Source organism: Maniola jurtina, chromosome 27 (assembly GCF_905333055.1).
Source record: "Maniola jurtina chromosome 27, ilManJurt1.1, whole genome shotgun sequence".
In the NCBI taxonomy this organism is placed as follows: domain Eukaryota; kingdom Metazoa; phylum Arthropoda; class Insecta; order Lepidoptera; family Nymphalidae; genus Maniola; species Maniola jurtina.
In genome coordinates, this window is record NC_060055.1 from 1,236,263 (window position 1) to 1,253,319 (window position 17,057).

General features: G+C 38.2%; 1 protein-coding gene across 1 annotated transcript; it reads left to right on the forward strand.

Moving 5' to 3' along the window:
• The first annotated feature begins 2,065 nt into the window (after positions 1–2,065).
• On the forward strand, positions 2,066–15,141 carry LOC123879240. Its single transcript, XM_045926868.1, has 12 exons — positions 2,066–2,612; positions 2,885–3,557; positions 4,672–5,162; positions 5,947–6,132; positions 7,179–7,247; positions 8,218–8,319; positions 8,935–9,027; positions 9,581–9,679; positions 10,421–10,569; positions 12,126–12,231; positions 13,189–13,296; positions 15,035–15,141. The coding sequence occupies exons 2-12, from the start codon at positions 2,909–2,911 to the stop codon at positions 15,098–15,100; spliced, it is 2,118 nt and encodes a 705-aa protein (XP_045782824.1). The 5' UTR covers positions 2,066–2,612; positions 2,885–2,908; the 3' UTR covers positions 15,101–15,141.
• The last annotated feature ends 1,916 nt before the right edge of the window (positions 15,142–17,057 follow it).

Genomic DNA, 17,057 nt, shown 5'->3' on the forward strand with positions numbered 1-17,057 from the left:
GAATACTTTTGCCTAATATTCGGCTATTCGGTCAGGGGCCTCGCCGAATATTCGGTATTCGGTATACTGCCCAATATACTATTCGTTGCAAGTCTACTAAAAACAGAGACATGAGAGTCATAAAAACAGCCTAGCAGTCCAGCTTCTGGATGCCAGTTACAGCATGTTCCGCCTTAAGAGCACTAGATTGGCCAGCTTATAGTAAAACTTCATCTTGAAGGGATGTCACATGTCTGGATGTGCAAAGCCTCGTCTGTTAAAATATTTACAGTCCTCAAATCTGTTAGCCAAGGACTGATAGCAGATGGAAGAGATATGTAGAGGAAAAAAAAGTTGTATAGAACCAGGTGTTACTTTGCAGAAGTCCATGATATACAAGTAACCAAAAGCTTAATTTGCTATAATCTATTTAGATACTAACTTACATACAAGTAACCAAACCAAACTATACAAGTAACCAAAAGCTTAATTTGCTATAATCTATTTAGATACTAACTTATAATATAAATATTAATCCCTAATTCCTAATAATAATAATATAATGTGAAAGTTTGGATGTTAGTTACTCCTTCCCTTCATGATCCGATTTGGCTAAAATTCAATCGAGTTAACTCATACTAATTATTAATTTTATGTAACTTACCTATTTTCTGTTCATTTCTGTACTTACCTTTTTGTACCTGGCTATTTGGTGTGTTTAATGTGTGTGAACTTTTCGTTGGAGACAGTTGTGGTGTATATGCTTTATGTTTGAGTTACCTATTGTTTAGTTTTAATACTGTGTGTCTCCATTAAAAATTAAAAATTAAAAAAAAAAAAAAACTTGACTTCAAACATCAGCTAGTAACCTATACTTCATAGGTAGGTACCTAATTTTTATCCCGGAAAGTTCTCGCCGATTTAAAAAACCCATTTCACGCGGGCGATATGTATCCTAGTGGACAATAGGGAAACGTTGGAATTTGGATGAATTTCGGAAAACTCCGCATTGCTAAGCTGAGACGAAAACATTAAGTAAGAAGTCGAACTTTTAAGACCACAAACTTTTACCTCTCGTTTAGACGACGTCACAGATGCACTGGACATTTTAGCGACTCAAATACACACGTTGTAATTGTAATTTTTGTAATAAACTGAATTATCTAAATATCTTGCCGTTGAAATCAATTTTTAAACGCATAGATATTGCATAGATTAAAGATTTCGCAATTTCGATTTTCGGCGGTATTTTCTTGTCAAACGGCGAACGGCCATAGGCTGTCATTTTTTTTTTTTTTTTTCTTTAAATCTGGCTTTACTCTGATTAGCCAATGTCAAGTTTGTGATATTTTCAAGTTATTGAATTTATACAAGTATGGACTCCGTCTGCGCCGGTGCCCGCCGACATACGCGCGGCGCCCCTTTAGAGCGCTTCCCAGTCAGTTCCACAACCAAAAAACAGCAACTAACACAAAAACCAGCCACTCTTAACAAAAAAAACACTCCAAACAAGCACAGCACGCGCGCCAGCAAACGCCATCGCAGACGAAGTCCATAGGCTGTCATTGACATTGACAATGACATTAGTTTTTTTTAACAGGCTTTACGGCTCTAGGTTCTAGCCTTGAGATTAGCATTAACACACACAAATTATGACCATTTTGAAAATATGTTTTTATCTTTCTAGCTGTGGACTAGGGATTCCGAGTTCTTTTCACTGGGTTTCAAAAAGTAAAGTTAGTTCCTTATATAATCCTACTCTATGGTTCCTTCCATAATTTGGATTTAGGTAGCAATATAAATTTTTAACCGTAATATTTATCGCCCTCGCGATATTTTTATTAGAAAAGTAAAATTTGTTGCTTTTTAGTTTTGCTTGCACGTGCAGCCCAAGTTTCGACATTGATTCTCCTTCTATCAAAGGTTTTGAGAATTAAAAAGAGTCTAGACTGCAAAGTGCAAGATCTGCAGTGCTGAAGTTAGTGGCTACACTATCGAGTATCGACGTTTTTAGAGCAAAAATAAAACGCATGCGCAGTTCCGCAGCGCCATCTGAAGAAAAAATTCTTCATTACGAAAGATAAAGAATCGCCGCCATTTTGACATTTGTTTGGCTTTGTGTTTTTCAATGCACAAAATATTGCTTAAATTACGTGATTATCGAGAAGCGCATCCACTTTTCTGTTACAAAATATTTTCAGCGATGTGTCAAATAAATAAAACTGTACGCATGAGTGAGAGGGTTAAATGATAAGCGGCGCACAAATCAATAATTCAGCACCGCCGCTTTTTTTATTTTTCGGGATAGTTATTCTGTGATTATTTTAGTATTACAGCGATTATATTGATTATGAATGCATGTTTTATGGTTTTCGGCGTGTTTAAACTAAATTTCGGTGAGAAATAGTTCGTAAAAGTGTTTATATTTGTCCCGATAAAAAGGCGCGAAGGCTGCCGCGCCGATTTTTTTTTGGTGAACAAAATTTTCGTGATCAAGTGCGAAATATTTTGTACGCTTTCAAAGCGTAACTTACCTACGTTTGGAAAACACTAATCGCAATGTACAAATATAAACTGTTACATCATTTAAATATGTGGAGTAAGACTTAACTTTCTAATGCTATAGAGTTCAAGTAAGTATAACGCTTATAGTTATAATATATACTTAACTGATAGTTAATAATTTAATGTTTATAAAATGGTAAAGACTTATATTATGAGACAAGAATCTTAGAGATCAGTAGAACGAAATAGGTGAAAAAGATATATAAATTAAAAAAAATGGTTTAAGTTTGAGCAAAGTCAAAAGAAGCTGTAAAGATATGCCTAAATGTACTTATGTATAATTTATAGAAGTTCATTAATACATTATTATTACTGATAAAAAATATCAAATCTTCTACAGATTAAGCATCTTCTTAAACTTGCGATGCGGTTAAGAAGTAGAAAGAGGGAGCGACCGCTCTCAACGAGAAACAAACAGCGGGTAACAAAATCCAAACAGAAGCAGTTAAAAACCATCCTTAAAACCAAGTCAACTTGGAAAAAGATCTTAAAAGCGGACAATGGTCTGGTTTCCGGACCTCACCTGCATTGCATCACTAGATCTCAAAAGAATTTGGACTTAAAAACCAGGCCGGTAAGAACTAAAACCGCTAAAAGCATGGAGAAACCAGTGGAAAATAAGACCCGGGCCAAACCGAAAGAGGAACCGAAAAAACCCATATTCCAAACGGTTGTGAGAAGTTCTAATAAAGATATAATGTCTATAAAACCGAAGACTCAAAACGATAAGGTTTCAACGACGTCTAAGAGCAAACTTAAAGATGTACGGACAACTAAAAGTGTTCAGTTAAGGCAGAGCTCGTTAAATAGGGAGTTGAGAAAGACCGAGTCCGTATCCTCAGCATTGAGCTCTCCTCGTAAAACTAGGAGGATGGATAAGCCAGATAAGTCAGCTTCGTTAAACAGTTCACCGATACGTAAAATAAGGCAGATGGGTGTGCCTTCGTTAAAATTGGGCAAGATTGCCGTTAGTTCAACGAATGAGAGCCCGAAGAAGAAGTTGAAAGCCAAAGGTAAAGTATTTCTGGCATGTTATAGACATACTAGCGACCCGACTCGACTTCGCACGGGTGGACACTACCACGAAAAATCCTATCTATTTTCCGGGATAAAATATAGCCTATACGGATTCGGAAGAATCCCTCTAAGTAATGGTAAAAGAAATTTTGAAATCGGTCCAGTAGTTTTTGAGCCTATTCAATACAAACATACAAAAATACAAAGGTTTCCTCTTTATAATATTAGTATAGATAACCAGAGGTATTTTATTTCTGGCATATATTTCAATCAATTGATATGTGCTCTTAAAACTAGGTTTACTAATTTTAAGGGCTTCCATATTTGAAGAGTGCCAATGAGACCCTATTACTAAGCCTTGGTCATCTGTCTGTCCATCCATCTGTCAGCGAGCTGTATCTCATTAACTGTAATAGGTATAGATTTTTTTTGACGTGACAACGTCTTATAATTCGATAGAGCCGGCTGCACGCACGAAAAAACATGACTCATGCGGCGTTACCTCGCTCTGAGGCGTTCCATGTAAGGCTTGAAGTGCAAGCGAGAGCGCGGAACTAGCGACAAAGAAGCACAATCAGCCTTTGTTGTCACGTTCAACTATCGTCAGTAAACCGACTTTACAGACAACCAACTTTTTTCTCTTCATATCTCTTCCATGTGTGATCAATCCTTGGACTATGAACAGATTGGGTATAGATTATAGAGTTCAACTTTTAACAGAATGTGTATTTCTATTACTAAGAACTGCTAAGTGCTATAACAACAAATAATAAAAATTCCAAAATGGTCACCATGAGAATTAAAAAAAAAAAAAAATTGGTTGTCTGTAAAGTCGGTTTACTGACGATAGTTGAACGTGACAACAAAGGCCGATTGTGCTTCTTTGTCGCTCGTTCCACGCTCTCGCTTGCACTTCAAGCCTTACATGGAACGACTCATGCGGCGTTACCTCAGAGCGAGGTAACGCCGCATGAGTGTTTTTTCGTGCGTGCAGCCGGCTCTATCGAATTATAAGACGTTGTCATGTCAAAAAAATTCTTGTATGATTCTTTGGAATCCTTTTGTGTGAGTCAGACTTGAATTTAACTGATTTTTATCGTTATTTTAAAGCTCCAGTCGTGCCAGAACAAACCAACGGCTTCACGGATGACAACGACATTACAATGTACGAACCACACACAACAACCTTTGTAGACTTTCCGATACCAAAAACGGAATCCGATTCCGAAGTTGAGTCATCAGAACTGTGTCTTCCCAATGACTGTCTCAACGATTTAATGGCTATTGCTGAATGTGCAAGGCTAATCACCAACGATTTGCCAAATAGATTATTAGCCAATGATTTACCAGCAAGGCTATTGACCAACGATTTGACCAATGGTTTGGCCAGTGACGACGACGATATCAATTTCCTAGCAGACAGAGCAGCTAAAGTCATGACAACAGATAGAGATAGAGAAGAGAAGAAGAAGAAGTGTGATAAGAAATTGCAGAAGAGAAGAAAGTCTAGCAATGATCTGGAGATGTATCAGCCAACTTCTACGACTGATGACTTGGATTCGTGTGGCGACTTTTTGAATTCCGCGGAGAAATATGTACAGGTATGAAATAATCCATCCATGCTAATATTATAAACTAGCCGATGCCCGCGACTTCGCCCGCGTGGATTTAGGTTTTTCGAAATCCCGTGGGATCTCTTTGATTTTCGGGATAAAAAGTAGCCTATGTGCTAATCCAGGATATTATCTATCTCCATTCCAAATTTCAGCCAAATCCGTCCAGTAGTTTTAGCGTGAAGGAGTAACAAACACATACACACACACACCCACACATACATACATACAAACTTTCGGCTTTATAATATTAGTGTGATGTGATGTGATAGTGTGATTAGTGTGATAGTGTGATGTGATGTGAAGTGTGATGCGAAAGTGTGTCTGTCTGTTTGTCTGCTAGCTTGTCAGTGCCTAACAGTTTAACCGATTTTGATGAAATTTGGTACAGAGGTAGGTTGCATCCTGGACTGACATACAACTTTTATCCTGGAAAATGAATGAGTTCCTACGGGATTTTTATAACCTAAATCCACGCGGATGAAGTCGCGGGCATCATTTAGTTGTAAGAGTTATGGGTACCTACCTGAAATAATATTTTTTGTGTGAACTTTATTTCATCCATACTAATATTATAAATGCGAAAGTGTCTGTCTGTCATCTGTCTGCAACCTATCTCTGGAACAAGTTTCATCAAAATTGGCTAAACAGACAGACACACTTGCATTTATTATATTAGTATTAATCAAAGATATTCTTCAATTTTATTCATATTTATCTTAAAGTTAACTTAAAAAGAATTCTACAATATCAAGCTATCTCTCTCCCACAGCCGGATTTCGTCTCAATGTTAGAGCAGGACAGCTACGTCCGGGATCCAGAGTGTGAAATCTCATCTACCTGTGGTGATGCACAGGGCACAGCTATAGAAAGTTTAGAAGCTCTCTCTGCTCGGAGCCCTAGTTCTGGTTTCCTTGCAGAGATCAGCCAAAGCCTGGCTGCGGAAGCTGCTGGATGGGTGAGTGATGCTATCTCTCTTCTACAACTAGTCTTGCCCATATGCTAGAGCAGAACAGCCACTTCCAAGGTTGCTGAGTTACTTGCTGTCTCCCTCTCACAGCTACATTTATTTGAATGCTGGAGCAAGACAGCTGAGTGTGAGCTATTGAAAGTTTAGAAGCTCTCTCTGCTCGGAGCCCTAGTTCTGGTTTCCTTGCAGAGATCAGCCAAAGCCTGGCTGCGGAAGCTGCTGGATGGGTGAGTGATGCTATCTCTCTTCTACAACTAGACTTGCCCATATGCTAGAGCAGAACAGCCACTTCCAAGGTTGCTGAGTTACTTGCTGTCTCCCTCTCACAGCTACATTTATTTGAATGCTGGAGCAAGACAGCTGAGTGTGAGCTATTGAAAGTTTAGAAGCTCTCTCTGCTCGGAGCCCTAGTTCTGGTTTCCTTGCAGAGATCAGCCAAAGCCTGGCTGCGGAAGCTGCTGGATGGGTGAGTGACCTATCTCTCTTCTACAACTAGACTTGCCCATATGCTAGAGCAGAACAGCCACTTCCAGGGTTGCTGAGTTACTTGCTGTCTCCCTCTCACAGCTACATTTATTTGAATGCTGGAGCAAGACAGCTGAGTGTGAGCTATTGAAAGTTTAGAAGCTCTCTCTGCTCGGAGCCCTAGTTCTGGTTTCCTTGCAGAGATCAGTCAAAGCCTGGCTGCGGAAGCTGCTGGATGGGTGAGTGATGCTATCTCTCTTCTACAACTAGACTTGCCCATATGCTAGAGCAGAACAGCCACTTCCAAGGTTGCTGAGTTACTTGCTGTCTCCCTCTCACAGCTACATTTATTTGAATGCTGGAGCAAGACAGCTGAGTGTGAGCTATTGAAAGTTTAGAAGCTCCCTCCCACGCGTCCAGGATAGTGTGAGATATTGTTACTTGTTATCTCTTTCCCACAGCCAGACTTGCTTCAATACTAGGATGTCTGCTTTGAATAAAAGTAGTTCAAAGTAGCAACTTTTCCAGATGGTGATAAGAAATGGTATACATAAGTTTACTTTTTTCAGAGTGCATCCGACGTCGTGGTGGACGAGAACTCTCTAAATTGTCACGATGAACCAACACCTGACATAGAGGTAGGATTTCAATACAATTTTTGAAGCTAAACTTGTGTTATTACAGGCTAGAAACTAACCCTATAAATTAACATATTCTGAAAAAACCTGCCACTTATAAAATTACCCAAATTTAAAAGCTGCTCAAAATTCTCAGCTATCACCAACCGTTCTCGTTTCTTCAATCCCACACGATAATTTTTTTTTTTTTTTTAAAAAAAGAATATTAGCCATGTTGAATGACTAATATTCCCCTTTCCTCTCCAACTAAGCGTCAGGCTTGTGCTAGGAGTAGGTACGACAATAGTGCAACGGGCGGGGTTTGAACCGTCGACCTTTCGGTTTTCAGTCCACTCCTTTACCGGTTGAGCTATTGAGGCTCTAATATTGGCGAAGTAAATCGCGCCCACCCGGTGCAGCTCCGCGCCATAAAATAAAATATAATAATAATGAGTGTTTTTTAATTGCCGCTACAGCAACAAATGATAAAAATTAAAAAAGGCCACCATGAAAATTTAAAAACATAGTATGGAACCCTTTGTGTGCGAGTCTGATTCACACTTGACCGATTTATTTATATTGTCCAGAGCTCTTGATTTCACTAAGAAAGATATTGGACTTTGATTTAGACTTTGACTTTTGTTTGCAGGAGGAAGCCGAAAATTAAAATGGGCCAACATGAAAATTTAAAAACATAGTATGGAACCTTTTGTGTGCGAGTCTGATTCACACTTGACCGATTTATTTATATTGTCCAGAGCTCTTGATTTCACTAAGAAAGATATTGGACTTTGATTTGGACTTTGACTATTGTTTGCAGGAGGAAGCCGAAAATTAAAATGGGCCACCATGAAAATTTAAAAACATAGTATGGAACCTTTTGTGTGCAAGTCTGATTCACACTTGACCAATTTATTTATACTGTCCAGAGCTCTTGATTTCACTAAGAAAGATAGTGGACTTTGATTTGGACTTTGACTATTGTTTGCAGGAGGAAGCGGCTGCAGTCATATCATCGTGCAGCGTCCGGTCGGATTGTGAACAGATATCGTCCTGGGCGGATGCGTTTGATCCATATTTGTTCATCAAACAGGTATGCTATATTATATCCACAAAATGAATCTCGCTCTCTCTATCTAATCCCATACAAAAACAGAGAGAGCGCTATACTAACTTCATTTCGCGGGTCTTTGAGTGGTCGAAGTTTTTAACCTCCGACCCGAAAAGAGGGGTGTTATAAGTTTGACGTGTGTATCTGTGTATCTGTCTGTGGCATCGTAGCTCCTAAACTAATGAACCGATTTTAATTTAGTTTTTTTTTTGTTTGAAAGGTGGCTTGATCGAGAGTGTTCTTAGCTATAATCCAAGAAAATCGGTTCAGCCGTTTGAAAGATATCAGCTCTTTTCTAGTTACTGTAACCTTTACTTGTCGGGGGTGTTATAAATTTTTAATTTACACTTGTTATTAAATAAAATCACGCAACTACTGCAAAAGAAAATAAAACATTCATATTTTTTTGCGCCAAATCGGTAAAAAAAGAACCCTATGGTGCGACTTTTGTGTTCGTCCGTCGTTATAAATTTTTAATTTACACTTGTTTACGAGTTCTTTTCCGCAATCAGCTCTTTGTAGGGTTGTCACATTGGAGTTTTAATTTAGTTACATTATATTTTTGTAAACAATTTTCACAATCCTCTTATTTCACAGCTACCCCCACTGGAGACGGTAGCAACGGGCGCGCTGCGGGCTCGATACCCCGCGCTACCGCTCAAGACTAGGACCAGCCCCGACTTCAGTCTGGTGAGTTCACTACATCACAGACCACCGCATTGGCAAAATTCGATTTCTGTGCAGGTGTATCAACCTAACTTATAAAAGTGGTAGGTACTTTTTTTTGACGTGACAATGTCTTATAATTCGATAGAGCCGGCTGCACGCACGAAAAAACATGACTCATTTTTTTTTTTTTAATCTAGTTAATCAAAAAAATTTAACAAGAATCTATAATATTATAGCTCGCCAAACTGGTGTGCCAGTTTGTTGGCGAGGTGGCGCTCATGCGGCGTTACCTCGCTCTGAGGCGTTCCATGTAAGGCTTGAAGTGCAAGCGAGAGCGCGGAACGAGCGACAAAGAAGCACAATCGGCCTTTGTTGTCACGTTCAACTATCGTCAGTAAACCGACTTTACAGACAACCAATTTTTTTTTTTTTCTTTTTTTAATAAAGAATATTAGCCATGTTAAATGACTAATTTTCCTCTCCAACTAAGCGTCAGGCTTGTGCTAGGAGTAGGTACGACAATAGTCGTAGTCGTAGGGATCTCTTCATTTCAGAGAGAACTGTTTATTCACAGGTGTTGGATCTGGACGAGACGCTGGTGCACTGTTCCTTGCAAGAGCTTCCCGACGCGAGCTTCCACTTCCCAGTTCTCTTCCAGGACTGCCGGTATACGGTAAGGATTTTTAAATACATAATGCCATTGACTATGACTATGACTATGACTTAGGTACAGTCAGCAATGAAGCCAGGTTTACCCGGTTTACCAGGTTACACCTGGCAGTAGTAAGCAACAATGGATGGGTGCAAAGTTAGCCTTTTTTTTCAACTGCATTGTTTTTCCAGAGGACTACGGGTAAAAATATACCTGTGGTACCTTCCCGGGGTCTACGGGAGGCACCCTGGGTAACCAACCTGAATTAAAAATTAATTAATCCATACCAATATTATAAATGTGTGCGAACGTTTGTCCGTCTGTCTGCTAGCTTTTCACGGCTTAAGAGTTTAACTGATTTCGATGAAATTCGGTACAGGGGTAGCTTGCATCCCGGGAAACTGACATAGGCAAATTTTATCCCGGATTTTTTTAAAAAAACCTAAATCCACTCGGACGAAGTTGCGGACATCATCTAGTAGTAAATAGTTTAGTAGTAACTAGCCGATGCCCGCGACTTCGCCCGCTTGGATTTAGGTTTTTCGAAATCCCGTAGGAACTCTCGGATTTTCCAGGATAAAAAGTGGCCTATGTGCTAATCCAGGATATTATCTATCTCCATTCCAAATTTCAGCCAAATCCGCCCAGTTGTTTTTGCGTGAAGGAGTAACAAACATACACACACACACACACACACATACAAACATTCGCCTTTATAATATTAGTTTGATAGTAGTAAATAGTAAGAGTAATTTTTCGCAGGTCTTCGTACGAACGCGGCCGCATTTCGCCGAGTTCCTTTCGCGGGTTTCGCGGCTCTACGAAGTGATTCTTTTCACGGCGAGCAAGCGTGTGTATGCAGATCGACTCCTAAACCTTCTGGATCCTGCACGACGGTGGATTAAATATAGGTAAGGAGATATCACATTATGGCATAAATATGACATATCATGACATTAATATGACACATTATGACATGAATATGACACACGGCATGAATATGACACATTATAACATGAGTATGACACATTATGACGCGAATATGACACATTATGGCATAAATATGACATATTATGACACATTATGACATGAATTTGACACTTTGGCATGAAAATGAGTTTCTTTCGCGGGTTTCGCGGCTCTACGAAGTGATTCTTTTCACGGCGAGCAAGCGGGTGTATGCAGATCGACTTCTGAACCTTCTGGATCCTGCACGACGGTGGATTAAATATAGGTAAGGAGATATCACATTATGGCATAAATATGACATATCATGACATTAATATGACACATTATGACATGAATATGACACACGGCATGAATATGACACATTATGACATGAGTATGACACATTATGACGCGAATATGACACATTATGGCATAAATATGACATATTATGACACATTATGACATGAATTTGACACTTTGGCATGAAAATGAGTTTCTTTCGCGGGTTTCGCGGCTCTACGAAGTGATTCTTTTCACGGCGAGCAAGCGGGTGTATGCAGATCGACTTCTGAACCTTCTGGATCCTGCACGACGGTGGATTAAATATAGGTAAGGAGATATCACATTATGGCATAAATATGACATATCATGACATTAATATGACACATTATGACATGAATATGACACACGGCATGAATATGACACATTATGACATGAGTATGACACATTATGACGCGAATATGACACATTATGGCATAAATATGACATATTATGACACATTATGACATGAATTTGACACTTTGGCATGAAAATGAGTTTCTTTCGCGGGTTTCGCGGCTCTACGAAGTGATTCTTTTCACGGCGAGCAAGCGGGTGTATGCAGATCGACTTCTGAACCTTCTGGATCCTGCACGACGGTGGATTAAATATAGGTACGGGGATATGACTTGAATATGACACATTATGACATGAATATGATAGACCGTTACATGAATACCGTTACATGAATAATGCACTTGACTATATATATAATTAATGAAATTTGAAATAATGCACTTGACTCTTGATTCTGTTTGACATTAATTTAAATTAATTTTGTTATCTTAAATATTTGCACACTAATAATTTAGTAGAAAGTTAAGGACTCTAATCATAAATTTCCATCTTATTGTACCAACTTTCTCGCAAATAAATTATCTTATCTTATCTTATCTTAATATCACACAATATGACATGTTGCGACATGAATATAACATGTTGTGACATGAATATGACACGTCACATCAGTATGACACCTTTTGATATGAATATGACACGTTTGACATGAATGGGACATGTTGTGATATGAATGACACATTGTGACATGGATATATCATGTTGTGACATGAATATGACACATCGTGTCATGGATGGACTCATTGTGACATAAGACATGAACGTGACACGTGACATATATCGTGTTCGCTTCGAATTGCCTACGCAAAGCGACGCCTTAGTTAAAATTACAACATTGTTTCAGATTATTTCGTGAACACTGTTTGTTGGTGAACGGCAACTATGTCAAAGATCTATCGATCCTAGGGAGAGATCTACGCAAAACTGTCATCGTCGATAACAGTCCGCAGGTATGTTCCCACGTATCTCTTGAACCAATGTTAAAACATGTAGGTCTGTCAATTTCGTAAACAGTACATTTTTAACCCCAATTTTGTAAACACTTAAATACATTGTTGTCCCCAATTGTGTAAATTCTACATTTTGTAACATTTTGTAAATATTGTTGTCCCAAATTCTGGAAATAATCTACATTCTACACATTGCCGTCCCCAGTTCTGTAAACCGGCTGTTTGTCCTTAATTCGGCAAACAGTATTATACATTGTTGTCCCCAATTCTGTAAACAGCCAACAGTTAACAGCCAATACATTTTTGTCTACAAGCCTTAGGATATCAACTTTGGTATCCCAATAGACAATCCCAATGGACTACAGCGACAATGAATTACTGAAACGACTACCTTTCACATGTCGCCAATTTTGTACTGTCTGTATATTGTCGTCCCTAATTTTGTAAACAGCCTGGACCTTTATGTTCCAAATTCTGTAAATAGTCTATTTTTGTTTCTTATTTTTAACCCCCGACCCAAAAAGAGGGGTGTTATAAGTTTGACGTGTGTATCTGTGTATCTGTCTGTGGCATCGTAGCGCCTAAACGAATGAACCGATTTTAATTTACTTTTTTTTGTTTGAAAGGTGGCTTAATCGAGATTGTTCTTAGCTAAAATCCAAAAAAATTGGTTCAGCCGTTTAAAAGTTATCAGCTTTTTTCTAGTTTTCTTGTAGAAAAGGTCAGATAACCGTTAGGTTCATAATATTATGTCAATTGACAAATGTCAAGCTGTCAAGATGGACGTTGCCTAGATACATGATTATTTATTTGAAAATGATGGTTTGGAAAACTCAGATACTTTGGACTAGTTACTGTAACCTTGACTTGTCGGGGGTGTTATAAATTTTTAATTTACACTTGTGTAACAGTCTATACATTGTTGTCCCCAAACGATATATACATTGTTGTCCCCAGGCCTTTGGGTATCAACTGGAGAACGGTATCCCCATAGACAGTTGGTTCGTGGACCGCAGCGACAATGAACTACTGAAACTACTGCCTTTCCTCGAACACTTGGCCACTGTAAGTATTATTACACTTCGTACTATAACTATCCACGGAAAGAAGTTAGTATAGCGCTCTCTCTGTCACGTAATCCAATACAAATGACAGGGACGAAAATCTCAGTGGGCGTTATTTTGCCATTTTGGGCGGTGGCCAACCATTTTGAGCCACCAACCAATCACAAAACAACGTGTTATCGGGCGCGAGATGGGGACTATCTCAGAAACTAAACTAGTTAGGAATATGAAACGGTATATTATGTACAATTTCAACAATAAATACTGAAAACAAAGATTTATAAAATAGTTTGTGAACTGTGACCAAAACAAACGAACATCTTTTAGGTTTTTCTTTCGCGGTTTTTATTTTATTTTAAACTAGCTGACGCCCGCGACTTCGTCCGCGTGGATTTAGGTTTTTCGAAATCCCGTGGGAACTCTTTGATTTTCCGGGATAAAAAGTAGCCTATTTGCTAATCCAGGATATTATCTATCTCCATTCTGAATTTCAGCCAAATCTGTTCAGTGGTTTTTGCGTGAAGGAGTACCAAACATACACACACACATACAAACTTTCGCCTTTATAATATTAGTGTGATAAGAATTTTATCCCCGTTCCCCTCCAATTAAGCGTATAGCTTGTGCCAGGAGTGGGTACGACAATAGTGCAACGGGTGGGGTTTGAACCGGCGACCTTTCGGAATTCAGTCCGCTCCTCAACCGTTGAGCTATCGAGGTTTATTGCGATGTTCTAGCTCTGAAAAGAAACAAGTATTTCATACACCCAATATACGATGTTCATAATTATTATGTACAGAACCCTAAGGCTGCTTTTCCACCAGAGATGTGCTATGCTACGTTGCTATGGATGCGTTTGATGTCCACCAATCATATTCATTGGCGCACATAGCTTAGCACTGGTGGAAACGGATTCAACTAAGATATGTTTTTGACGTGACAACGTCTTATAATTCGATAGAGCCGGCTGCACGCACGAAAAAACATGACTCATGCGGCGTTACCTCGCTCTGAGGCGTTCCATGTAAGGCTTGAAGTGCAAGCGAGAGCGCGGAACGAGCGACAAAGAATCACAATCGGCCTTTGTTGTCATGTTCAACTATCGTCAGTAAACCGACTTTACAGACAACCAATTTTTTTATATGGAAGGATGCGTGCTATGGATGCGTGCTATGGGCCGTCGCGAGTGGTGTAGCTATGTGCAGGCACGGCAGGCGTCTCTCCTCACCGCGTCGCTCTCACCGCTTCCCTACTATCGATACATCGCATAGCTCGAGCTGCGCATGTTTCTCGCGCAGCTACTTTGCGGCGGCGCATCTTCATAGCGCATCCTCCTCGCACAGCCACATAGCTTAGTATTGGTGGAAACGGTCACATATTTTCGTAGCGTAGATTTCACATCTTCATAGCATAGCTGCATAACACATCTCTGGTGGAAAGGCACCCTAAAAGAGCGAGGGCCGACTCGCACTTGACCGGTTTGTATCACACTAATATTATAAAGGAGAAAGTTTGTATGTGTGTGTGTATGTTTGTTACTCCTTCACGCAAAAACTACTGGACGGATTGGGCTGAAATTTAGAATGGAGATAGATTATACCCTGGTATAGCACATAGGCCGGTTTTTTATTCCGGAAAATCAAAGAGTTCTCACGGGAATTTTAAAAAACCTATATCCACGCGAACGAAGCCGCGGGTATCAGCTAGTTAATTAATAAGTTTATCATTATCTTTTGCAGAAAGACGACGTCCGGCCGTACATCAGGGACAAATACAAACTGTTCAGCTACCTTCCGCCCGACTAAGCGAGCTTAACTCACCATCATGACCATTCGGACCGTACTAGGTGTCCTGCCTATGTGTTTTCAAAAGTTTCACCATACACTGTCCATTCAGAGTCTGTTTAAGGTGCATGAAACGGGTCTGCCCGCGAAATTCAAATTTTATTTGGTTTTTCGCAATTTGTAAACTAATACGACAAAGTAGGCTTATGGCATTCTAGTTGCGACAATGGCAGTATCATTTCCACGTGTTTACATAAAAATCATTACTTGATAAGGTCCAGTTTAAGAAATTAGCTCTAGTATCGACTAATTTGTGAGTTACAGTCGATACTAGAGCTAATTTCTTAAACTGGACCCTTTCAAGTAAATATTTTTATATAAATAGGTGGGGATGATACTGCCATTGTCGCAAATAGAATGTCATAAGCCTACGTTGTCGTATTAGTTTACAAATTGCGAAAAACCAAATAAAATTCGAATTTCGAGGGCAGACCCGTCGCTTGCCCCTTAACACACTATTCTAGCTCGCATCCCCATTAAATGAAATAAATAATATTTTATTCACTCCTGACAATTTAAATGCTAAAATATTTTATTACATTTTTTTGTTTCATTAAAAAATTTTATTCATAGAAATAAAAATAAATATAAACTTTTAATTATTAAAAGATTGATTTGATTATTTTATTAATTAGACTAATTAAAAACAACACGTTTTTTTTTAACTTTTGAAAACATGTGGGTAGTTTCAATTATTTTTTGTTGTTTAATTAGTATACATTATTATATTATTATTAATCATAAAATATGATATAAGAATAAATTACGAATCGGTATTAATTTTTGAAAATGAGAATAATTATGGTTATTATTATTGTTTAGGATAAAAGTTAGTTTTAGAATTATTATTATTATAATATTACAGATTAATTTATTGAAAATTGACAGTTAAAAGGTTGTCGCCCACTGCATAAGATCGTGTTTATGTCAAATGATCTGTCAAATTATATCAAATAAAGTGTGATATAAGCAGTGTATTTTGAGTTAGTTAGTAAAATGAGTTTTCTTATAAAGTGAATTGTAGTTTTTTTTTTAATTCACAAACAACAAAAGTAATCGAAAATCATTTGTATTGATTTTGAATTTTAAAAAAACATTGCATTTTGAAATGAAATTTTTGCTTTTTTTAGTAATACCTACTATTTTATTTATTATTTAAGCATGAAGAATTTTTTTGAGACATGGAACACCCTTAATTGTAATCTTTTGTGGTTAATATTTTGAAATATTCATTGAATATACAAAATAAATGTTTGTCAGTTTGTTCCTTTACAGTATGTTTTCGCGCATCGCCTATCCGATTGAGTTGAAAGTTTGTGCGGTTGTTGTTGGCACTTGAAGATTTATTTTCGACGTAGTGCCCATCAATGTACGCGAGTTGATACTGCAACGCAGCCAGATATTAGCTAGTTTAATATAATAACAAACATTATATGACAGGCTGAGCATTTTTGACAGGGTCCTATTCAGTGAGCGTATACCTTAACAGGGCTCTCTCCGTCACTTGCTTCATACAATTGTAGTTCCAATTTCATTTGAATATTAAGCAACCGAAGCCCATGAAGTTTCTAGAATATGTCTGCAAAATTTCATGGACTTTGGTTGCTTAATATTCAAATGAAATTGGAACTACGATTTTATGAAGCGAGTGACGGAAAGAGCCCTGTTAATAAAATTATATACAAAAAATGACTTAGATATAACTATAATACAATACATTGATAATGTTTAAGTGAATTTCAAATTTTATTATTTCCTACTGACATTAATATTTTTATTATATTCTGTGATGGTTTTTTATAATAATATAATTGTGTTCGTAATGATTTTATGTGTGTAGCTTTTTACGAATATATTTTAATTTTGATTTAAATTAAGGGCTCGGGCAAATATAACGCGTGGCGAAAACTACCAACGC

Bases quoted from the DNA above. Each gene is read 5' to 3' on its own strand.
- LOC123879240 (XM_045926868.1), top strand. From the start codon at position 2,909: ATGCGGTTAAGAAGTAGAAAGAGGGAGCGACCGCTCTCAACGAGAAAC. The intron at 6,133-7,178 runs GTGAGTGATGCT...TACTTTTTTCAG, and splicing joins CTGCGGAAGCTGCTGGATGG to AGTGCATCCGACGTCGTGGT. The intron at 12,232-13,188 runs GTATGTTCCCAC...TGTTGTCCCCAG, and splicing joins TCGTCGATAACAGTCCGCAG to GCCTTTGGGTATCAACTGGA.